Here is a 25930-nt window from a genome sequence, read left to right on the forward strand (position 1 = left end):
TAACATTTTGGTGCCCAGTCTTTTTCTGAGCATATATATTCTTCCTTTCTAATTTTCGAATGTAATTTACAACTTTGGATTTATACTGCACATTTTTTCTTTAAATTTTTTTTCTTATAAAAATAAATCACAGCAGATGCTCAGTAATATTTGTTGAATGAATCAAAGAATTAATTATAGAAACTTAATAAATTACAGAGAAGCAAAATTTTTTAATGAAAATCAGCAATATCACTTCTAAGAGATAATATCACTATTAATAGTTTGGTTGCTTAATATGGTTTTGAAAAATGAGCATATTTTTCAGAACATTACTCCACAACAAATTATTTACTTTTTAAATGACAACTTTCTCTCTCTCTCTCTCTCTCTCTCTCTCTTTTTTTCTAGTTATAAAAGCAATATGCAATGGTAGATATTTTGGAAAATACTGAAAACTACAAAAGGAAAAACTAAAAGTCATTCATAGTCCCACTGCCCATAGACTACTGCTATTAACATTTGGGGCATTTTTACCACTCTTTTCTCTGAGCAGTACAAGAAAAACTTGGCCAACTTACTTATCCTCTCTGAGCCTCATCTGTAAAATGAAACTAGTAATACCCGCTTTGTAAGATTGGTGTTAAGTTTAAATGAGGTAAAATATGCAAACTGGGTTGTCTAGTATGTGACACATAATAAGTGCTGAATATGGGAACTTTTACTATTTTACAAGATAGTTCTACATAGTTGGTCATACTTTATACATGAATTTATATCTTTTTAAAAAACTTAACGTTTTGTCATTATATTTTAAATTATGAGACAATCTCAAATTTTCAGAAAATTTGCAAGTCAAGTGCAAAGACTTTTTCTACCTTGACCCATTTGAGAGGAAGTTGCCGAACTGATTCCTGCATCACTCCTGAATATCTTAGTGTGCACCTCAGAGACATTCCCCTACTGAACTCCAGTCCAAACAGCAAAATTGTGAGGTTAACATTGATATGGTGGGGTCTAATCCTCAGATTCCAACCAAGTTTCTCCATGGCCCAATAATGTACTTTTTGCAGAAGGATTCCAGTTCAGAACTACACCATGCATTATTCCTCATGTCTCCTGGGTCTCCTTCAATCTGGACTAGTTTCTCTGTCTTTCTTTGACTTTCATATCCCTGACACTTTAAAGAATATAGGGCAGCCATTATGTAGACTGTCTCTCAATTTGTGTTTGTCTGATGTTGTCTCATGATTAAGTTGTATGTTGTTGAAAGAATATCACATGCCGTGTTTATCAGGAATATCAGATGCTCTGTTATTATAGCACACCTGCTTTGGCTATAACAACCTGTACTGGACCACCTTCCTATATCAACACTCCCTTCACCTCACCTGGGGCTCTGAAATCCCACATCAATCCATCTCTCTACTGGGGTACCCTCTTCAGCCTGGCCTGGACTCTGACACCCCACACGAGGCTATTCCCTTGTAAGAACACTCCATTCACCCTCTGTGAGCTCTGAAAACCCATGCCAGGCTGCCTCCCCATCCTCAAGCCACCTGGGATCCAACACCCTGCACTAAGCCGTTCTGTCAGCCTGCTCTGGTTCTGACACTGAGCTAAGCCAACCCTCCGCAGGGATGTCCCCTCATCTGTCCCGCTTGGGCCCAACACCCTGCACTAGGCCACCCTCATATGGATGCCTTCCTCATCCTACTTTCTGGTGTTCTAATTCTCCAAAGATTTGTATATAATATCAGTTTTTCCTCAAACTAGAAATGTCTCTGTATGTATTATCGATGGCCTGTTAGTAAGAATGTGGGTTTTCATTTCAACGATGACCTAAAAAATATGTAATAAAATATAAGTGTATCTGGCTCACCTGGAATGTTCATTTTATAACCACATGCTTTTAGTGTCAGTGCTTTGTGTTTAAAATTGGTTTGGCATTATTTAACTTTTAACGTGTTGGTAGTCTTTTTTTCTTTCTGTCTTGCTTTCCTTTAGATTTACTCTCTTAGCAACTTTCAAATATGTAACACAGTATTATTAATAATAGTCATCAAGCTCTGCATTACAGCGTTGGTAGTCTTTAGATTGGCATTCCTGGTATCAAAATAACAAAAAACATCTTGCTTTCTGTTTGATAAAAATCACGTTGAATTATCTTAGAGGTTATAAAGCTAAAACTGCTCTTTTTCAGTGATATGCTAAGATGCAATTAAGTTTAATCTCTTAATTTATCTAATAAATTAATTAACTATGCACTTTGTCACCGGCCAATGAGAAAAGAACTAGGACAATCTAATAAACAAATGATGTGTTTATACAAAGTGAAGGCCAAATGAATCATGGCACCAATATAAATGAAGTTTTATACTTCACAGTAGTTTAAATAGAGGAAAATGGTGAGAAAATTGAGTTTTTACAGTCTCATGATAGCACAGGTTGAACTCAAAAGAAGGTAGGTAAAGCAGTCACTCTATTCAAGCTATAAGCGGATGCACTGGTTTGATTCTGTGTTTATGTGACATACCACCTTGCAAATATTGTCCACAAAGAACATTTTGTTAGAACCTTTTAAAAAGTTATTCATCAATATTATATTTTGGAGAGTACCATTTTTAAATCAGTTGGACCAATTAAAATAATCAACTGATGCTTTCAAATGAGTAACCTGATGGGAAGAAAAATTATGATAATGATGATTGTGATTCAAATGACTGTCCATCATGCCCAAAATTAAATACCTAAGTCAACAATTGAAACAAAATGCATAAAAGCATCTTATTATGCTTTTATGATTACTTGTATAAATTGTAATTAAATCCAACATTGGCTGTTTAGTTTCAGCAAAATGTTACCACCTTTACATTAAATTAATGTTTTTTATTTGAATTTATCTGGTGATTTTGTTTTTATTAAATTTGTAAATATGATTTGTTCTTATAGGTTTTTTTTCAATTGTGGTTAAAAAACATAAAATTTACCATCGTAAACATTTTTAAGTGTGTGGTTTGATAATGTTAAGTATATTCACATTGTTATGCAACAGATCTCTAAAATTTTTTAATTTTGTATAGTTTTGTTTTTTGTTTTTTTTGTTTTGTTTTGTTTTTTTAGGCGAGGCAACCCTTGGTTGACCTCACAGATTGCAAGGACCTTGTTAGTTTACAATCCCTTATTTTTTATATTTTTATGCCTACAGCACCTGGTTTTCCTAGGTGGTCTCCCATCCAAGTACTAACCAGGCCCAACTCTGCTTAGTTTCCGAGATCAAACGGGATCAGGCTTGTTCGGGGGGCATGGCCATAGACTTGTTCTTATAGTTTTTAATAAGCTACAAGCATAAAACACTTATATCGAATTATATAATTGTGTACATATTTAAAGAACAATATGATAAAAATTATTTAAGTCAACATGGGGGCAGTTTTAAGAAAACTTTTTTCCTTTTGAAAACAAAAAAGAAAGAAACACTAACCAGTATGATAACTCTTTCAGTTTAAATGTTTGCTTAACTGCGCCGCTCACCTTTTCCATGGCGAGATAGTTTAGGGTGGGCTGTGTTGGAGATAACAGTGATACCTCAATTTTTAGAAAAGGAGAGCCAGATGAGAGCATAACAGTTTTCACAACCTGAATTCAAAATTTTCTTTTTTAATAATAGGTATAACATGAGCACAATATTGCCTTTCAAATTGCTTTTCAAAATACTTTCAAATTCATTATCCTAATTTTGAGGCCCCATTGTGAATCGCTAAAGTTAGCTTCCTTTAAAGTCAAACATCATTGCCAAGTTTGATATGTTCTACCTTTAATCATTCCAACCAGTGCTGCTGGGAGTCTTGCTCCTTAGCAAGATCTTGGAGGAAAGAAGGCTGTCTTCAGATGCTGTGACTGTACTCTGAAGCGGTTATGGCCTCTCCCGGGCCTTATTAAGAAAACAAACTATACTGATTAGCTCCCCTCAAAAACTAGATGGAAGTTTTAAGCTTAAAAGCTCATCGGTTGACCTCTCCTAAAGCTTCATTTTTAAAATGAAAGATTTTGTTGTTGTCGTTAGGATTTGCTATTTACCTTTTTGGAAATAAGAAAAATTTTCAAAGTCCCTGTAAATAATCATTAATTAGGAGGTAGGAAGCAAGAAGGAAAGGGCAAGAAAGGAAGGAACGGGTATTGATTATTTACAAATACCAGGCACTATCTTAGAAGCTTTCTATCATCACCCTGTCTTATCCTGACAGCCTTCCTAGGATGCGGTTCTGTTATTCCCATTTTATGGCTGAGACTCTGAGAGGTAGAGTAACTTGCCTAAGGTCATGTAACTTGTAAGTAAGTGAACTAGGATTCAAACTCAGGTTTGTCTGATTACAAAGCTACACCTCCTGTGCGAGTGAGAAACATAAGACGCATCACAGACTCAACTTGGTCAGTGTTTTATGCCACAGATTTTGTTTGGGGAAATTGGACAGTGGCAATATTCATTCATGGAGAGTTTTCTTTGCTCAATCTAGCAAATTATCATTTTCTGCTTTCTTGCTCAGTTATTTGTATAGTCAGCTGACAGGCTCAACTTCAAATATTCCCCACAGCCTACTTAGCAGAGTGCAGAAACCCACTCGCTTTCTTTTAGCTGATCCCAGCACTGGCCAGGTTTCTGCCTTCCCAGATGTGGAGGTTGCAGCGTAAAAAGCACATCCTCACCTTCCCACTTCCCACAGTGTTGCCTGACCCTTCTTGAGGCAGGGAGCTAGGCTGCTCTTTAGAGAGGGTGGATGCCCTGTGGACTGCATTGCCATTTATTGGTTTAATATGCACACTCTGCGGTGCTTTTTTATACTTTCCCATTTCTTGCATTCTGTCTCCTAATCTCAGATCTCATTTACATGGTGATTTATAGGTACTTTGAATATTATAATCTAAAAGGTGTATGTGGGGAAGAGGAGAGAGCAAGTCTTCTGTTTATTAGGAAAATTCTTCAGTCATCTGCTTTGACGATCTGACCTTGAAACAGCATAAATGTGAGCTCAATCTTGGGTCATAGTGAGGGTCACGGAGAAAGGGATCAGCTGGCCCACTTGTTCAGCCAGGTTTAGCTGCCTTGGGTTTCATCTTTTCACATGTTGTGTCCTACCTGGCTAGAGTTTACATAATTGAAGGGCAAGTGCATGTATCCCCCATCTTTGTGCCAAGCTCAGTGCCTGGCACATTGTAGGCACATCATAAGTAATTGGGGATTGGTTGCTGATCTGTAGCTGCTGCTTACTTCCCATTCGACCTATCTGGGATTAGCTTTTGAATAGCAGTTCTTTCGGACACGGTAGCCTGGTGGAACAGAACATTCATGCTCATACTGGGGTGTCGTGGACTTCTGCTTTGCGTGTCTCTTCAAAGAATAACTATATGCTGATATCCAAAGACCTAGTTTAAAATCTTGAATTTTAAAAACCTGAATGTGGAAAGGCCCTGCCCACCCACTTTGGAATGCCCCCTTGAGGTCACCTCACAGCATGGTTTAATGCTCGAACTTTGTGATACTATTTTTCCTGGTTGGGTTAGTTCATGAAACCCTTTCCACCAGTGACACCAGAGCTTCAGTTAGTTCTTCAGGCAGCCATTTTTTTTTCTTTATTAGGATCAAAGTTAAGGTGAAGTGCGAAGGAGCCGCAAGGGCATCATCTGGGAGGCTAGGGCTCCACGACAGGGCAGGAGTGGTGGTGCTGGGCATCGTGTTGGAGGAAGGATGGAGCACAGGCAGAAGGAGGGAAGGGGTCTACGGAACGCTGACCGCTGCTTGCCAGTTTTGCACTGAGCTGGCTGGCCCTGGCTGCACGAGTTCTCTTCAGTTTGGTTGTTTTGCCAAGACCTAGTTCAGAGTTGTGTGTGTTCTTGGAGTCTGTTGTCAATGAGCGTCTCATTTTGAAAATCACTTTGAAGCTAGAGTGAAAGTTTTCTTGTAGTCACAAAGTGAGAACAATGAAAATAGGACTATCCTCCTTTGTCATTACTTTTGGCCTTGTAACAATAAAAAGTAAACTTTTCTTTTGAACTTGGGAGGATTGTATAAACTCTCTATATTTTGTGTACATTTTGAATGGAGAATCTACTGCCCCAGAATCCATTTGAGAGGGATTTAAAGCTTAGGGAAACAGCAGCTCTCTGCAAATTTCTGAGTAACTGAACTTTGTACATAACAACAGATTGGAAGATAGAATCAGTTAATCTCTGAACTCAAAGATCCCTTGGCACACATCCCAGATAACACAGGATGCTGAAAATTGGTCAGGTCCCAGCTTCACCTAAATACGATTCTCCCCTCAGAAAAATGCAGCTTTTGACCAGCACGCCTGGGAGAGCCAGGTCTCACCGTTACACCTCTATGAATGCGCGAAAAGGAGGGCTTCTGTGGAGGACATCGCCTGGAAGGTGCAAAGGCTGGACAGGTACCTGTGGCCAGCTGCTGCTCAGTGACGAGGCTGGCAGCCATGCAGAGTGCCAGCTTTTCAAAAGCAGCCCTTTTAATAACACTGATTACATTTTCCTTGCTAGAGCCTTGGGCTGATTGAGCAACAGCCAACTTCTCTGGGTAACAAAGAGGAGGGGAAGGTAAACCAAACACAGGTTTTATTATAAAAACCAGGGAGTGAGAGAAGTATGTTTATTCTGTAAGATAACACACCTGCTCGTGCCCGGGAGGCTCATTTCCATCAGTTGCCATGGCAAACTCGTTATACTTCAAGGCCATGTGGCTTTGTTTCCTTTTGAGATCTGGTCCTTGTCCTACCTTTTCTAACAACTCCAACACAATGACATGGAAGCCAGCGACAGCATAATTGATTTCTCCTTCCCTCTATCAACGGTTCCCATTTGTTCGGCCAGGACTGAGGCTGCCTCCTCCTTTGAACTCCTAGCTAACCATGAAGGCATGCTTCAGAGAGCCGTCCTCATTAACATTCCAGGTCCCCCTTCGCTGTCAGCGATAAACAAGCCCAGCATCAATGGCCTCCTTCCTTCCAGCTTTACAAATGCGTGGCTGAGTTCCACATTTTGCTGCCGATCCAGGTGCCCAGGAGTACAATGCGGGGCTCAGAAGCATGCGGGAGGGACTAAAAATAGAACAACAGTTTTGGACGCATACCAGAACAGCTACTTCATCTCAACTTGCTTTGCACACTAAGCCTAATGGGATCCATCAGGCATGAGTTCTCTCTCTCACTCTTTCCCTCCCTCTCCCTTCTCTCCCCAGCTGCCTGTCTACCATCAGCGCCTTCCTGGTGAAGGGAGCAAAGGGAGGTCAGGCAAGGGACAAGAAGTGTGTGCCCTCATGGTTTTAGGTTTCAAATCCTGGGAGATCCGGAGGCTGCAATTACTCTTTCCATAGGTGTGTTTCCAGAAAAGAGCAGACAGGCCCAGAACAGGATCACCTTTGCCCAGGCAATTCTGGTCCAAGACACTCATTGTTTAGCAAAGGCTCAAATATCACCTCCTAAACACAAAGGGAGGTGTGACCTAGATTCATACTCATACACTCTTTGAAAGTTAGAGAACTAAACTACCCTGTGTGTTCCTTTTACAACCCATTTGGCTTGAAGCTAAGAATTTGGGAGCAAATGCACAGTCACAGATGGAGGGGCTGTGTCACACGTGGGTGAGCTGACAGCAGGTGACTGCCCAGGGTCTGTGAAAGCCTCCCACTTGCCACCAAGTATTCTGTAATTCTATCTGAAAGCTTTTTCCAATAGAAAATGAAACACAAAGTATGAAGTTAGGAACATATTCTCCTGCCTGGGCACAAGACCTCATCGAATGCCAGCTGTATTGACTGAGCTGGGCTCCTTTGTGTTCTGTGCCTTCTGAGGTACCCTTCCTGCAGCCTCCCCTACTCAAAGGAGAGGTTGCACGACACAAACATTTCTCATTTCTTCATCTGGAAGGTAATGCAGATGTTTTAAACCACTATGTATTATTCCAACAAATGCTACTCTTGCAGAATCAGAAGTGTGAGGGAAAGATGAATAGAACATATTTAAAAATAAAAGCCTTTTTCACTGTTTTTGTTTTGGAGAGCGGCCAGACAAAACTAAAAGAAATTGATCTGAATAGTAGTAGATTTTGTCTGTGAGCTTCAGGAAGTGTCAGGTCTTTTAAATTGTGCCTTGGTTTCCTCTAATACATGTATAAAATAAATATGCCAAACCATTTCGAGAAAAGTCGCACTCCATGTAATCACAGCATTAATTAATACCCCAAAGAATTTCCCACAGAACAAGTTGCAACATGATCATTTAATCCTTCAGCCACCAGAGGACGGAGGTGCATCTTCCCTCAGGCCTCCTGTGTTCCTGAGGCTCAGTGTACCTCTGGGAGATACTAGGTCAGTTGTTGAACAAATCTGCCATCGAAAACCAGAAAGCTTTTCTAGGTTCACCAAATAAATGTCTGCAGACTGGAAACCAGGATACCTAGGTTGTAGCCCAGGGTGAACTTAGACAAACCACAGTTTCTGGGGACGCTACTATTCTCATGCATAAAACAAAACTGTAGAGGTGATGGACTTCTACGGTGCTTTCCAGTCTGAAAATTGCATGACAGAAATAAATGACACAAGAATTAAGTAGATTTTGGTGCTTTCTTTCTTCCCATCTGGTGTTTGCTGTTTATTTGGTTGGTAGACTCACACAGAGCTATTTTATCTTGAAAAATAGCACATAATTCTTCAGGATGAGTGGCATTTCTACTTTGTGGTATTTTCCCACAGTCTAATCTTCCTTCTCTTTTCAGTTGTCACTAGAAGGTGGGTCTCACTGATAGTTCTTGGTTCATTAAGAAGAAACAGAAAGATCCTGTGTTTTGAGAGACTCTTTCTGGATCCTTTCCCAATGATCATAAGACTTTGTAATCCATTTGGCAAAGGTGATGGTGACAATGGGGTGTTTGGCAAAGTGGATGAGGTGGTTGATGAAATGGCTGAGGTTAAGAAGAATGCTGTTGGCAAGACATCGTGAAACAAGGTCTGGAATGTTCAAAACAGAGAGCTTGCCTCTCTTGCTGAGATGACTCTGAGAAAAATTCAATCTTTAAATAAGCTATTTATTTAATAGGAAAAGAAGAAAAGAGTATCAACTACTATAATTTTTCTGAGCACTGAGCTGAGAAATAGCTAGTCTAATACTTCAATTATAACCCCGAACGGAGATGTCTTTAAACAATATAAAAGTTAAATTAAACAAAACAGGCAGATATGTTGAAACCAGTCACTGAAATTCAAAATTACATTTAAAATTTTAAGTTAGTCACAAAATAATAGACGAGAATCTAACCTTGCATTCAGCACAACTCACCCCTAAAATCTGAATAAAGCCTGAGACTAAGAGGTTATTATTTTTACAGAGTCAGCCCTACCCTACTGTCACCCCAAAATACCTACAGACGAGTCTGTGGGGACCAGGGTAATGTCTAAACAAACCGAGTGTTGATCTTAGTGTCAGCACTCTAAAATTGTTGTTAAAATTCTTCTGCTATTCATGGTCATCAGATTTCAGAGAAACTTCAGGGGTCAAACTTTCATCACTTGGCCAGGTGTGTGTGTGTGTGTGTGTTCGCGCGCGCGCGCGTACTTTTCATTTTTTTTGCAACCAATGCTACCAGCTGCAACACTTTAATGACTATTTGTGGAACACCAGGGACCTTCCCTTATCATTCACCGGGGATAAGAATAGTGGCTGAACGCTCAGGACAGGTCTCTGAAGGGAGGAAGAGCTAATAACATCACATTATTAAACCTCTGCAAACTAGAGACATTTCAGAGTAATAATTGTTGATGTATTTTATTTATAACTATGCATAGAATCCTTAACGATGCTGTCACCTCCAAAAAAACAATAAAAAGAGAGAAAGAAGACTTGAAGTTTGTGTTTGGTGTGTTTTCAGGCATTTTGAGTTAATCAAAAAGGTCAGTCTGTTCTACTGGGTCTCAAATGCTATAGAGCTAAAGGTACCCGTCACTGTCTTACAAATGAGTATTTAAGGTATACTAACTTTACCTATTTTTTTTTTTAAAGACATTTACTTTACCTTGTAGACATTTAGGTTATAGTATAAATAAAACTAGTATTATTTGTGATTTATTAGCAGAGTTCCTTAGTTATAGTTAGTATGTGTCTTTGCTATGGTGACATAGAAGGGTTGAACTATCTCATAGCAAATTGAGCCTTGTTTAAGATATAGAAGACTGAATATATATATATATATATATATATATATATATACACACACTAGTTTATTCTTTGGAGAACAGATGAGCAAGATATATATTTTGTTTTCCTAGAAATTTTAATGTGAGGGTATTGTTGAAGATAACTTCAGAGAGAAGATATCTCTGTTAAGAAAATGTAATTTCATCCCCTGGCACATATATTATGAAAATGAAAACTCACTCATTCCTGAAAGAGTATTTAGAATTTAAATCCTAGACCTTAAAGCTTTTAGGGTCATCGGAGATGCTTTTTTGTCCATGTCATTCTATAAACAAATCCCCAGAGTTTCAGAAAAGTGAAAGGACTTGCTTAAAGTCACACGGCTAGGTAGTGGTAGAACCAAGACTAGAACTCAGGCTTCCCAAACCACAATTTTAGCCTTCATTATTCTTCCCCTGTCACTTCATACAATAGACGCATATTTTTACATATATGGCTAGACCCTAAGAACTATGATTCTATTTGGAATCATGGTCATGTGTTGTACAAAGATGTTTTGTTAAAAAGTTCTCTTGCACGAATAAAACTTTCAAGATTATGTCAAAAGGCATCGTTTAACTATCTGGCTTTAATCCTTTAATATAAAGTTGTCCATTACCTTTATCTAATTTATATCTAAGGAGCTTTATGATGTCCCTGGAAGCAACTGTTCTTCTTATTATAAATTATTATATATCTATCTGCTTTGAGATAAGTGAGACACAATCTTACAAAAGAGTAAACATTTTATTATTTGTACATGAATCCATTTTGTCTGAGGCCACACAAGCATCTGGTGATCTCATAAAAGAAGCCTTAAGCAACAAGAGGGTGTTTGTGGTCATTTACATTAATTGCAACATCACTTATATGATCTACTTGCTAAGCAGTGAGAGGCCAAGAATGAATGCATCAGACAGTCAGGAGGAACAGGCAGCGGGTATAAGAAGCAGGGAATACAGAGCAGCCATGGCCTGTTTCAAGACAAGGTCTGTGGAGGTCACAGGAGGAAGAATACTCTGCAGAACAGGTTTTCTGGGGTTGAAGGGCCCCTCAAGGAGGCACTGAAAACAAATACCCGCGAATGTGGCCAACCAGCCTTAGCTAGAAGAATGTCTGTCAGAACAGGCCTCAGATGTGGCATGGCCCCAATGATCCAGGGATGGAGGGTGTCACAAGGGTACCACTTGAAGAGTTGGCAGAGGCCCCCGGGGAGGAGCCACATACTCTTCCTCTCTGAGCAGCCTCAGCAGGATGTGTTTTTTATTCTTGGGCCAGCTGTAGACGTGAGTGTTCTGAAGCCAGGTGGGCACGTGCTCCTGTGAGAGAGAGGATGACAGGAGCAAAAACCATTAGGGAAAAACCTGGGTTGCAGATCCCAGGCTCAGTTCCCAAACATCTATGGCTTTCCCTTCAGGGCCGTTTCCTAGCAAACAATCCTGGGGGTTGCTTTTGGAAGGGGTTAGCATGTGACGTGCTCTTGGCTTCGGGTGCAAGCTGTATATTTCATTATGGAAACCACATGTGCGCAGCATTTTCTGTTAGTCTCCCAGGCTACCTGCCCTTTGCATTTCAACATGCTTTTCACCACCCTCACATAAAAGGGGTAGGACTGAGGTCATGCAGAGTGATGCGAATTCCCTTGTTGCTTCGTAAGAAGTATGCCAAGGCTGTGGGCTTAATCTAATTCATTATCCTTTCACTCCAGCCACAGGTCTGCAGTAAAAGGATCCCACCAGACCTTAGTTATCAGGCAAAGGCAGAAACTGTGAGCTTGGGATCAGGGTGGGGGATGGTACAGTTCCAGACTGCCCTCGCAGAGTGGACATTCTGTGAGAGAAAGACAGATAGTGAACGAGTAAAAGGTATAGTGTGTTCATTGGTGCTATATGCTACGGAGAAAAATAAAACAGAGAAAAGGGATAAGGCAGTGCTGGAGTTGAGATGAAAGATTTGCAGTTCATAGAGTGTTTAGGAAAAGAGCAGAGGGAGCAAGCCTTGCGGAGGACTGGGTCCAGGCCGACAGAAAAGCCAGTGCAGATGCTGTGGTGGGAGAGCGCCTGGCCTATTTAAGGAGCAACAAGGCCAGCGTGGCTAGAGAAGAGTGAGCGAGACAGAGGAGGTGAGGAAGTCTGGAAGTAGAGGGGGCTGAGTCAGACAGGGCCGGGCACGTTTTTCTCTGAGTAGATGGCACTCCTTTGGGGCTTGCAGGATGAGCTTAGAAGTGGCACCTGCTATGTCTCACGCATCATGCTGGGTATTGATGATACCCAAATAAAAGAGACAAGTTACTTCCATGAAGAGTTCATAGTCTTATGATGGAGTCAAAAATTAAAGAAAAAGAAATTATTTTCTAGGCAATGGTGTACTCAGGGGACAGGCGGCGGGAGCAGTCTGCCCTGAGCACAGGCAACAAAAGGATTGTCTGAAGAAGTTTTAAAAACATTTATAAAACCAACTAAAAGTTGGTCTGCTTTTTCTATCACTATGCTCCAGTAATTCTAAACAATTATTCTCAGCGCCTCCACCCCAGCCACATACCATTGACTCAAGGTACTATAATAAGAGCTCTCAAGAGAGGTCCAATTCAATATATGGGGGAAGAGACTGGGTAATACAAGGATAAACAAGTCTAGTGACTTGTCTGTCACTAGACAGACAAGTGCACTGCAAGCAGAGGGACCAGAAAGCGCCAAGGCGTGTGTGAGGGCATGTTGAAATAGTCCAGTACAACCAGGATGTACAGCCATCCATGCACATGGTGATAAGAAAGAAGGCTGAGAACCTGAGCACCTGAGCACAAACCTCCTTTAAGGGGCCTCATGCGTTGTGCTAGCAAAGGTGGATACGATCTTACAGTCACGTATAGTGGGAAACCACCATGAAATTGCTAAACTGGAGATAGATCAGACCTACATTTTGGACGTTCCTCTTTGATGGTAGAGCAGAGGATGGCTACTCTAGGGTCAAAGTGGAGACAGGAAGACCGGTAAGGAGATCTTGCAGTGAGAGCAACGAGAGCCTGGGCAAGGGATGGAAAGGCATACCATCGAGCAGGGTGTGAACTGTGCAATCCTAGAGTCCCTTTCACATAAATTGAACCCTCCCTCACTCAGGGCAGAAGTCTCAATGCAGTTCTGGCATCCAGGGATCCTCCAGGGAGAAGCTAGGCCTGAGCTCAGTGTGCTGTGGTCTGACTCGCAAGACATTTACTACACTACTGCTTCCCTTTGCCAAGCCAGGCGCAAGGCTTCAGATGGTTTGTGCCCCCATTTCACAGACACACTGGCATGCCCTTCTGGTAAAAAAAAAATCCCTCATGAACCACAGCAAAGTTCACTTTGGTAATTGTGTAGATTTAATTCTTGTATTCTACAGCTTTGAGAGCTGAACTGTATGCAAAAAACTTCCGTGGAACAGCCAGCAAAAAAATGTGCACATCTTGACTTTCATGTACAAGAGATAAGAAGTATCAGATGAACAGTCTCTTTTTCTCTCATGAGTTTAAACACACACTACTTCTTTGTGCGTAATGGCTGTTTGAACAATTAGGACGAGATGGTCTGTTAGATAATGCTTTAAAACCTTTCCGATTCATGTTGCTGAACTGAGTGGTACAAGTTGTTGATATTTCCTATAACCACTGTTATCTCTAAGGAGCGATAAAGAGTTGACAAGGTTTTTCACTTAAAATCCCAGATGGCAAACATAGCAAAGCTTGAATTTTAAGTTTTGTTGTTTGTTTACCTTCTTAGCATTTGGGAAGAGCACAGGGATGAATCTGAAATTCATGCTTCCTTGTTTTATGAACTCAATCTGCATCTGGAACAGAACAAATTGAAGGTTTAATTTCAGGAACAAAGATGAGATGTTAATGGTACCCGCGATCACCCAAGCCCACACAGTGTCTTTATTCTAATTTCCTTATTTGAGTGCCACACACTTAAAATTGTAAGCCCTCCCCATTACACATCTATACCATTCACTCATTCACCAATCATTTATTGAAGGCTTATTATAAGTCATGCCCTATGCTAGACTTTGAGTTTCAAGGAATAGGGTACCTTCTAGGGTCTACTGAGCTGGCTTGCATCAGCTCACAAAAGCTGGATGTGTGCCTCTTCCCAATTCTGTGTTCGGTGACTTCACACTGTGTGCTCGAAGTTGGCCATGGTGAGAGTATTTGTACCATGGAGATAAACAAATGCTACAAATCAGGATTTTTTTTTTTTTGAGAACCAGTTTACCAGAACACCACCTATACAATTCCTATCCTTACAAAGCCAGCAGTTTAGCGAGCAGTCAGAAAGATAAATTACCAACTTCAGTGCCGTGTAAAAAGTTTTAACAAGTTGCCGTGGAAGCCCCCAAAATGGAGGCCATCCATTCTACATCAGTGCTTTGAAGGACAGTTACAAGGGAGGTGTCATTTGGATACTAAAAAAAGAATGTGGTAGGGCAGGGAAAATAGGATACAGGGGAAAGACATTCTCAGCAGAGGAAAGAGCCTGAGTACATGTTTGGAGGCGTGAAAGTATGTTAGTGGGTTGGGACTGGCTAGTAATGCATTAGAGCTAGAGCACAGAATGGGCTTGGGCGGGAGCAGAAGATGAGGCTGGGAAGTCAATTGTGAAGAGCTCTGTCTGCCAAGCGTTAGGCTTCCCACACCAGTTCCAATTCGCTCTGACACTGCAGTGGCCCAAAAAGATTTAGCTGCCAAGAACTCTATCAAAACCAGAATTTTCAATATGAGAGGAGCCAGCATCTTTCAAATCCTGTGACCAGCACAAAGTTTTCAGTCCTCTGATGACAAGGAAATGAGGAATTATGTGTTCCCAACTATTTCATCTTCCAATTGATTTTTATTACTGAGGAGTCTTCATTGTGCGTGGGAATAAAAACAGAACTGAGAAGAATGTGACAGTGGTGATGACTCGTTGTTGAAATCACCAAAGAAACCACTCATGAACATACACTCTTACATACTCACACTTATTTGCATACACACAATCACACAACACACACAAATTCTCCACAAGGTGTTTTCTCAGAATCACCTCCTTTTAAAAATCAAAGACAACACCAAATGCATATTTTAAAATGACTCAAGCACCGTGCAGCTAAAAGCACAAACCACACCAGTACAAACACATAAAAAGGAAGGGTTTAGGGCTTAGGGTTTATAAGTTAAAAGTGAAGAACTGGAGTTAGTTTCTGACTTCTAGGACATTATATACTGTAAACTTTTATTTGTTCACTAAACTACTCAATTTATGTAGGGGCCAGCCAGCATGGGTGTGTGTTTTCATCTCATATTCCCAGATATTGGCTTCCTGTGAAGTCATCAGCTCTATGAGGTAGTTACTACTGGTACCTCTTCACTCCCTCTATCTTGGAGTTTTCTGCTGCTGGGAAGGGACCAGGAAGGAAGCCAGGTGGGCAGAAGGCACATCTGTATCTTGCCTCTTTAATTCCTTCAGCGATGAGGAAGGAAGGGCCCAAGCCACAGTTGCCCCAAGAAACCGGGTTTGGAGACAATCTAGTTCATAGCTGGGCACAGCCAGACAGGCTCTGGGGTTGAGCTGTGTATTGCTGTCTGGTATTGCCACACACCAGCAGAGCTTGGCAGGTTTCTCCAGGGACTGGCAGGGACCTGGAGCCCTTCCCACACACCAGCTGTCAGCTCCCGGGACTGGCAGTTCCTAGAGATGCAGACAGGACATCAAGTGCTTTGGGACCATACACACATGCAGCAGACAGCCAAGGGATGGCAGCACCCAGAGACAGCCATGACCTTTTAGGGCAGAAATGGTACCTTTCCTGGGCTCGGCCCCTGGGCTGTCAGACTGGAAGAGAATGGAATAGGAGAGAGATGTATCTCCTGATCACCTGGCCTTATTCTTTGCCCTCACCATCTTGCTTCAGCTTTTACTTTGGGTTGGTTCTGAGCTCAAATAAATGGTCGGCCCGTGAGAGAAGAGGAGACAGAGATCCTAAAGACCCCCGCCCCCCGACCCCGCTCTCGTTCTGTGGTCCTGACCCATAGGACGGACCTGATTTAAGTTGGCTTCCCTCGAGGTAAAGCCACAAGTCCCTGAATGCCCGACTGCCTCCTGCCTTGTGCTGCCTACTTATTCCATCCAGACAACTTCTGCTTCCTGCTCCACCTTCCTGGCCTAGTCAGTGATCCTTTATGCCCATGCCAGTCGTCTTCCCCCACTGTGGAATGTTAGGGCTGAAATGGAGCTTATGAGCTTTGGCCCAGTGATTTTCAAGTCTTTGTAAATCTCAGAATCCTTGGTAAACACACAATCCTGAGAAAGGCAGACCAGCTCTGGCTGAGGTGGTATGGGAGGCCCAGAGCACCTGTGCCCACAGCACAGATGAGCGCACCCATTAGGGACTCCACGGGACAGTTTGAGAGTCACAAGTCTAGTCCAGCATCTGAGTCCAGCAGGAACCGTCTCCATGGTGTCTCCATGATCATGGGAAGCAGGAAGATTGCTCGCCCATAAAACAGCCAGTTCCAAAGCTGGGTGATATTTCAGTCAGAATGTTCTATCAAATGCTGAGTAAGTCTAACTCCCAATAAATTTTACTCACTGACCAGGCCCCATAGTTCAGTGTGGCAGTGGGCCCTTGCTCATCTATCGTGAACTAAGAACAATTGCTTTCCTTGATTGAGCATCTGATATATACCATACACCTCACAAACATTTAATCTTCATAACAGTACTGTAAGTATTAGCGACCCACTTTATCAATCGGGACATGGGGACATGGAGGCACAAAGAGGTTTACGTAGTTGGCCCATGGTCACACACCTCCACATGAGGAAGTTGAATTTAAACCACGTCTACCTGACACAGCGGCTACTCTGCCTCTCTGAAAAGGCAGGGGACAGGACAGGATATAGACACAGGAGTCTCACTCCTCACAGCCCCATCTCTCACCCCTCTTAGGACTTTATACTTGTCGGTAAACAACCAAGCCCTCAGAGCACTGCTTTCCAGAGTCTTGGAACTTAGAGGTCACAGATTAATATCCCCTTGTCACTGATAGGAACACTGAGTCCCAGAGGTGTGGTGGCTTGCTCAGGTTCCAAAGGTAGATGGAGCTAAACCCACATTCCCCTCTCTTGCCAACATCCCCCTCTTCACCCATGATCATGCTGCCTTCAGTTGATCTCTAGTGAAAGACAGGCCTTCACGGAAGAAAGAGCCCGTACCCGAGGGCCAGCAGGGTACTGCGGTTTCCTCACCACTCACCATTCTGTGAATGTATTTAGTATGTAAGCCATGCTCATCCTCGTCCAGCTGCGACTCGGCGCCTTCCACATCCTGTTTGTATTTGGGGCTGATTGCTACGATTATCATCACTGTCTTCTGTTAATGAGAAGGAGAAAGCATGTTTATGACAGTGTGAAGTGTGGTCCATTTGGTGATGGCAGGCTGGAACCTGGCCAGCAGGACCGTAAAAGCATTCTCTGACACGCTCGAGGGTGGAGGGCTGGGCTCATTCTCCGTGGAAAGTGAGAGGCACTGGCTCCCACTTGGGCAGACTCCTGTCTCCCCTTTTCCTCTGTCTCCCTCCCCGGCTCCCTTCTAACGCACAGAGCAAATGGCTGCGAGAGGAGCTCTCTTAAATGGATGCAGTTTTGCCCACCATTTTCCACAACCATCACTAATAAACGTCTAATGAAAGCCTGAATCACTAAGTGATTCTGTATCGTGGCAAAAAGGCTCTGCAACACCAACGATGAAATACCCCCTCCCTACCACAGCTGGATCTAAGCTGCCAGTTACTGCACTCCTGACTGCCCCGCTTGTGGTATGTATGTGTTAGCGCAGTCAGGAGGACCAGACCCTTCAGCACAAAGCAAACATCAGGCTGCAGACAAAAGGAAAAGCCACAAAACCCCAGCCTGCTGAGACTCTGTCTCCCACTGCTCCCTCCAAAAGAAGCAGCTGAAGCACCGACATGGACACGCTGGCAGCAATCAATTTCTATCTTGTTAAAGCACAAAGTACCCGGGAAAGCTCTTCAGCCCAATCCTACAAAACACTTGGGGTGGCCGCAGATTAAATTGAATTCTGCCGCTCGCTCCCCACTCCTGCCTTCATTTCCTCCTTTCCTATTCTGGTCCAAAAATTGTTTGCTCTGATTGTTATCAACCACCTGTGTCTGGTTTGACCGTTTACTTCCTGCCTGCGCATGTCTAGGAGGGCGACCCCATCCTTCCTTTCCAAGTCTTTGCACGGCTGCCAACAAGGGAGGCTTTGTTGGGACTTTCTCAGCTTTGGACTTGGTGGGTATACCAGTGCTTCTTTCATAAAATAACTTCACAAGCTCATTGTCTTTTTCACCAGAAAGTAAACTCAGAATTTTGGAATGTACTTACATCTCTAAGGTAGCGTTCCATCCACTTAATGATATCAATGCCTCGGATTCTATCCTCAAATATGTCAATCTACCAAAAAAAAAAAAAAAAAAAAAAAAAGATGCGGGAGGTGACATTTAATGAGAAGCTTTCTCTAGATGCAAAGCACGAGAAAACACAAGAGACTGCATACATTTAAAACTGAAGAAGTTATTAGTGCTTTTTTCAGGGAGATGCATGTAAGTCTAAAAAACAAAGTACAATTTTCTTAAAATGTTCCCTATTTCAATATTAGTAGGCATTTAAATATTTAATATCCATAATGAGAATATGGTGGTATGCATCAAAATATATCTTTGCCTACACAATAGTTATGTTTTAAAAATCTGAGAGACCACCAAGTTGGATGCAAGCCAGCAATATACAATAAATAAATAAATATCTATAATTTGAAAGGCAAACGTGATTCTGGAACATTTTAATGGAGGCATGGTGTGTAAGTATTGAGATACAATTATGGTGCTTTACTTGCATTAACCAGGCCATTATTATGGTATTATGTCCAGTTACAATCTATATGTTTAAAAAGAATTGTATGAAACTTGGAGCAAATCCAAGGAACTGTCACAAAAATAATTACCGAGATGGTGGGGAAAAGGTTTATGATGAAAGTCAAGAAGTAAGACTCTTAGGCCTTGAATGATCAAGTCTTTGAATGAGTATTGGAAGGGGAGAAAAGCCAGATATTTTATGTTTTACAGAAAATCAGATAAGAAGGCCTTTCTTTCTTGGGCTCAGGCTTGTCCTGTAGCCAGAAAATAATGTGTGTGTAAAGGTGCTCTTGATTGGAAGGGGGATTTTATATTGGAATGGGTGACTTGGGGAGAGTGTCTTTGAGGAGGGGTTATTTGATTCAGTCGCACTGCTCCCAGATCAGTTGTCCTAAATGTCACTTTGCTTTTTAGGGCTGATCACGTCCCAGGCGTTCAGCAAGCTTCCCATACCACCTCTGATCCAGCTTTGCCTCTCTTTTCCGCATATGCTCTGCCTACTTTACTCTCCACTCTGGTGTCCCTGCACTGCACCCAAAAAGCAGAGTGCTGGTCCCACTGCTCTCTGAATTCTCCCTACACATTGACTTCCTCTTCCTTACCTTACCAAACTCTACTCCAGAGGTCCCCAACCCCCTGGGTCACAGACAGGTAACGAATCGGGCCACACAGCAGGAGGTGAGCAGCGGGCCAGGGAGCTAAGCTTCATCTGTACTTGCAGCCGCTCCCCAGCGCTAGCATAACCGCCTCAGCTCCACCTCAGATCATCAGGCAATAGATTCTCATAGGAGCACCAGTCCCTGGTGCCATAAAGGTTGGGGACTGCTGCTCTACCCTATTGTGACCACTGGTGGTTCTGGACAATTGACACATTATTATAATGTTCTTTCATTTACTAAATGTCTCATTTATGTCTGCCTTATCTCTTCAACTTAGTTCTGACCTTCCTATGGAACTAGATTGTACTTCATTACACTAAACTGTCAAATACATACAGTACATAATACAAGTTTGGAATATGTTTTTTCACTAATGAAACATAAAAAATAGAATGGCATTCCTTTTGGTTTGGATGACCATTTCTTACTTTAAAATGTCTGATGGCCAATGACTACATTAAATAACCTCGAGAAAGCTTTTGTAGCTCTCTGTGACTGTGTCAGTAATTCATTCGTATAATACAAGACAGAAGCACTATAATGTTGGGGCTGAGAAGAGACAGACAGCTTAGCTCTATTCTTGGTTCTATGATTGGCTTCTGCACTTCCCACTTGCATGAATTTGGAAATGTTACTAAAACTCTCTAAGTCTTACTATCTTTATTTGTGATACGTGGTTAGTAAACCTACTTCCTAGGGTGGTTGTGAGGATTAAAATGAGTTAACACGGAAAAGGCATGTCATAATGCCAGGCATGATGTAAGTACTCGATAAATGGTTATTGCTGCTGCTGTTGTTGTTGTTATTATTACTATTATTATTATTATTATTATTCCACCATCTAAATTATTCCCTGCTGCTGAGGTGAACATTCTGGGAATCACAATATGCTGGATATCTTCCGTTTGTCTCTCCAGATCTCTGACAAAGTCCACAGCTTCTGTCAGGCTAACTTCTCCACGTGGCTACTGTTATGGGCCAAATTGTGTCCCCTAAAATTTATATATTGAAGTCTTAACCCCCAGTTCCTCAGAATGTGACTGTATTTGGAGATAGAGGTAATTATCTTTAACGAGGTAATTAAGGTAAACATGGTCATATGAGTGGACCCTGATCTAATACGACTGGTATCCTTATAAATGGAGATTAGGACACACAGAGAAAAGACCAGGTGAAGGCTGGGGGAGAATACGGTCATTTACAAGCAAAGGAAGAAGCTTCAGAATGAAATCAATCCTGCCAAAACCTTGATCTTGAACTTCTAGCCTCTAGAACTGTGAAGAAATACATTTCTGTTTAAGCTCCCCTGCCTGTGGTACTTTATGGCAGCCTAGCAAACCAATGTAACCACCCTCTTCAGGTGGCAGTAACCACTGGTCCCTTGCCTCTTTAGACCCAGGGGTGCTAACAACTCCCTGCTTTATTGCTTGTCCCAGGATATTACACAATCCCTGTGAATTCCCTAAAACTTACCTAGGGCTTTGAAAATAATACCTTTTTTAAACTCTCCTTAAGTTACCAATTAAGTTTTTTTCTCCACGAAGGGGATCTTAATGTATCAATCTGGTAACTTAGCTGTCGGGACTGGACTCTGTGATTTTTCCACAAGTCTTCACAGTGATAAGGGTCAAGGAGAGATTTAAATTCTTTCTAAGCAGCCCCTGAGTGTGAAGGTCACAAAAATCTGTCCTCTTCTCCAAGGGCAATCTGTATGCTTATTTGGAAAGGACCTAAAGAAGGTCTTTTCTGAAATGTTGGCCTATATCCTGTAATTTGATTTTATGTCATGGTTACCACAGTGCTTTTTTATTCCAGAAATAAGAAATTGAACTGTTGCCGTGAATAAATTGTATGCTTTTAAAAACTTTTAGACAGTCTCATTTAAAAAAAATTATAAAATAAAGAAAAAATTCAAGTAAAAACTCCTGCTAAATAATGTTAAATAGCCTTTAAAATTGACATTTAGTTACTAGGTATTCCTTCTTTATCCTTTGACATTCGTATTCACAGATATTTCCCTTAATTTTTTGTCACTCACTGTCACTAAATACCCAGAGGAAGCCTCAGTGTTTGAGGAAAGCCAGTTCTTTAAGTAGGCTCCTGTGGAATTTTATTTATCCTAAAGAAAAACTTACATGGCTTTAAGCTGTGCTGTTGCAAAGCACTGCAGGGCGATTTGAGGAGTGTGCGCTTCTTGAGATTCCTTGGGCCAAGATCATGGTGAACTGCAGGGCCAGGCTGTCTACCTCCCCTAGACCAACCGAGAACCTGGCCCTGCAGTCTCTGTCCAGAAGCGTGACTGCCGCATCACGGTGTGGAATGGCAGCTGTGCTCTCTGGGGGACCCAGGCTGCGGGGATTCCGCTTCAAACCTCGCAGCCCAGTGCCCAAAAAAAGAAACTTGTAAAATAAACAGGTGGCTGGTGAAGCCTGCAGCCTCCTGCATCACAGGAAGCACAACCAAAGTAGGCATGATTGGTGAAAAAGGGCAAAAGTACAAAGTACAGCAAGAGGCTGGCGTTTCCTCCAGGCCGGAGGCCAGCTGAGTATGTGGTTGGCGTAAACGCCCTCCTGGCTGTACAGAGGCACTGAGGAGTCATTTAAAAAGTATTTAGGAAAAACATGTTGGAGACTGTATTGTTTAAATTCTAGAAGATAATTACCTAAATTTATAAGCATTTAGTTCGCAATCACATACGTCAAATAATATAGTTTAAAACATCAACGGTTACTCATACTTTTCTCCTTTTGCTTTTCTTCTCCTTCTACTCACTTTAAGTGTTTGGTCTTCACTTTGGATAAAATACTTACTGCGGTTTGGAAGCCATTTACCAACAAAAAGTTCACGAATTTCACCACCTCCATGGCTGTGTCCATAGAATAAGTGATAAAGACCTTCCCTAAGAGAGATTTTTCACATTTATTAGAAACTAGTCAAATAATAATAATTACATTCTGACCAACACTTGTATGCAATGTCTTTTGTTTCTCTAGAACAATAGAGAGAAACCTCCCGCATGGGGGTTGGTCTAAGTGCTTATGCCTGCAGCAGCGTGGATTACAGTCCTTAGGAGGCCCAAAAGAGCCGGGGGCCTGTCTAAGGGCGTGCACACTGCTCAGGGTGCATGGGAAGATGAGGCACAGGGAAGAGCGCTGGCAGGCTGAGACAAGCTGAGGAGGTCTTTTGAAAAACCACATGATGCCTTAACAAAACATCTTTCACCCAGAACCTGTGGGTCCTTAAGATAGGGCCACCACGTGGTTTCTTAGAGACACTTGGCACTGTGCCTAAGGAATACTCTCATAGCAGGCCAAGAAGCTGAGTCTGGCTAGGGGGTCACCCCACAGTGTCCTCTTTTGATCTCATGATGCTCTCTGCTGTCCTGAACTCTTGCAGCTTGAAAGAGATGCTGCCTCTGGGTGGCTCAGCGACACTGACCCCTCGCTCCTCCCTAGGTCAGCCTAGAACAACAACAGACTATATTGTGTCCACACTTGACCCAGTCAGCCTGAGAACTAGTATTTTCTCAGGCTTAAGTCTTGGGGAAATTATCTGGCTAGCACGTTAATGTGATAGATGAATAATCTTTGTGAGTTGGATTCAGTCTGGAATGGACCCCCTAAATCTCAGAAAGCCCCTGGGGCAGAGGATGGAGAAGAAATGGGAGTTGGAGAGAAAATGAGTCTATATGTATTCCTCTATGCGTAGGCTCTTGTTTTTTCAAACACACCTTTCAAAGTGTCCAATTGGCTCATTTAAGCAGCCAGGCATATTGATGGCACTCAATTAATTTTTTTTCCTCGACCCCTTATATTCAACCAGTTCCTATGTAAGAAATTTAGGACTCCCTTTATAGATTATGGTAAGATAAATGTGATCTAAAAACTGACGCAAGAACTATATCCTTTGCAGAGTAGTACCCATTCTTCAGAAATGCTCAAAATTAAAATGTGTAAGATTTTAAGAAGATTAACACATTTTTATGAATGAAAAACAATGGATCATTGTAATAGAAATATTTTGAGTCCTAAATGACTTAACAGACAGATCCTCAATAGAAATTAGCAAATGCAAAGGGCTTAATTTTCAAGTTTGGTTCAAAGAAGTACCCGGATTTGGACAGGACTTTTTAGAATTACCTGAGCTTCTCTAGCAAGCACAACAGAATATAACAATTTTACAAGTAGTGGCTGTTTTCTTAAGATTTCTGGGACTTACTACCCTGACTGACCTTAATATGAGAACATTTTGGTGATATTTCAGCATTTTTGTTTCTGGCTGCAAAATGTGGAAAAAGAATCATCACCTGACACTTAGTCGAATGTTTCTTTAAATAAAAGGCTTAGTTGCATCTGGTTCTAAGTCAGTACGGAGATTGTGACACTGATTTTTCCCAGCAAGATTGCTCATTCCTACAGGAAATGACCTCGTTCTTGATGGCTGCCACTAATTTATGGTGAGACACTAGGTCCCTGGCCAATACCACATGGACATCCAATCAATTTGCCCAGGGACAAGTCCACTCAAGAGCATCATTTAGAAGAGGGAAAAAGAATTGGGGTTATTTGTTGGAGTGGATGTTTAAGAAAATCTAGTGGTAAGCACTTTGTGAGTATTGTTAGTAGTGTCAGAATCACTGAAAACATTCATATGAAATGCTGGTCACTTTTTTTAGCAAAAGGCAAAAAAGGGAAATTTTATTTCACTGTGTTTATGATAAATATCCAAGGTTATGGATGCATAATCATGAAGTACTCTCAAAGTATAAGACCGGACAAGAAGAAGGAAAAGAAAAAAAAATTGTAAACAACTCACGCAGTTCTTCTGGCAAATTGCTTGTTTTCAGAGTTCCTCTGGCTGGAGGGTTACTAGGGGGTCTAGGGACAGCAGCTGGGAATGGAGCCTGGGGACCCTGTGGTCTCAACTCTGCAGGACACTCCAAGGACCCCTCAGGAGCTCCAGCTCTCTTAGGTGGCTGGTTATATAGCTGGTCCCTGGAAAATAATACATTTACAATAAAATGTTCATTTTTTTTTTTTTTTTTTTAACAAAGGCACATCTTGAGAAACAGAAAGGCTTTAAGAGCTATGGGAAGTACCGGTGAGCTACTCCCCTCCTCTGCTAACGTTTCTTTTCTGAGCCAGAGGGACAAGGGCAACTCCACAGTGTTTCAGTCAATAAGCATTTCAGCCAACTGCCATATGCAAGGGCCTATGCTAGGGGTCAAAAGAGGTAAGCAAGATGTGCTTTCTCAATTCAAGGACTGTCTAATTGGACTGACTTATCTCACGCACAAGGCAGATAAGGTCACCAATAAAACACAGTATAATGGGTGACACATGAGGTTGGTGTTGTAGGCATTCAGAAAACAAGACAGGATTTTTAGCTCCTGATAGATAACATTTAATTATGTATCAGAACGTAAAAAAGGCCATATAGGTTTAAAAGTATTTATGTTGTTAATATATGAATGGAAATCTGATTTTGAAGACCCTTTAAGAAAATTTCTACCACATGGTTGTATGGAATCTTTATTATTGTTTTAGTATTCTTGTGAACATTCTGCTGAGAAGAACGATCAGATGCACTCATGTGACATTTGGAAGGCAGAAGGAAATGGAAGCCAGGCTTCTGCCACTTCCATGGTTTCTGTTGGTAAGTGTCATCATGAGGTGTTGAGTTCCTTGGGAAGCATCCCAGTGTCCCGTTACCAGCTATGCAGTGTCAAGGTCAGAGCATCCATTTTTGGCCAGTGGAGATCTAGCAGGCATAGAATAGCTGCAGAGCTGGCAGTTACCTGATTCTGGATTGTACTATGGTAGCATGGTCTATAATGGAGAGTTCCGCTGGGGTTCTGATCCTCTGCCTCTCTGACCGTGACAGAGGAAGCAGCCTCTTCGATGTACTGTTCTGTGGTGTTGCTCTGAAATCATTCCTAGAAACCCTCCAGCCTCCAACAATTTTATAAGTACTCAGTTCCCAAGTTAAATTCCTTCTGCTTAAAATAACTAGAGTTGTTTCTGTTTTCTGTAATTGAATCCTATCTGATAAGGGGATTAAAACTGTGTCTGTAATGTTGTATTTCTTAAAAAAAAAAACTCTGAAGCAAATGTGGCACTATGT

At 41.7% G+C, this 25930-nt stretch overlaps 1 protein-coding gene and 1 pseudogene across 2 annotated transcripts in view; both read right to left on the reverse strand.

Annotated features, from left to right (window-relative positions):
* Nucleotides 1–3178: 3178 nt before the first annotated feature.
* Nucleotides 3179–3296, reverse strand: LOC120609588 (uncharacterized; annotated as a pseudogene).
* Nucleotides 3297–10945: 7649 nt separating this feature from the next.
* Nucleotides 10946–25930, reverse strand: part of TRAF3IP2 (TRAF3 interacting protein 2) — a 38844-nt gene continuing 23859 nt past the window's right edge. For both annotated transcript variants that reach the window (XM_039870485.1, XM_039870477.1), the window contains exons 4-9: nucleotides 24623–24801; nucleotides 22618–22706; nucleotides 18619–18687; nucleotides 17486–17602; nucleotides 13965–14039; nucleotides 10946–11536 (exon numbers count right to left, since the gene is read on the reverse strand). In XM_039870485.1, the coding sequence (XP_039726419.1) occupies nucleotides 11390–11536; nucleotides 13965–14039; nucleotides 17486–17602; nucleotides 18619–18687; nucleotides 22618–22706; nucleotides 24623–24801 (676 nt within the window). In that variant the 3' untranslated portion in view covers nucleotides 10946–11389. The remainder of the gene's footprint in view (nucleotides 11537–13964; nucleotides 14040–17485; nucleotides 17603–18618; nucleotides 18688–22617; nucleotides 22707–24622; nucleotides 24802–25930) is intronic.

Source organism: Pteropus medius, unplaced genomic scaffold (assembly GCF_902729225.1).
Source record: "Pteropus medius unplaced genomic scaffold, Ma_sr-lr_union100, whole genome shotgun sequence".
Taxonomy (NCBI): domain Eukaryota; kingdom Metazoa; phylum Chordata; class Mammalia; order Chiroptera; family Pteropodidae; genus Pteropus; species Pteropus medius.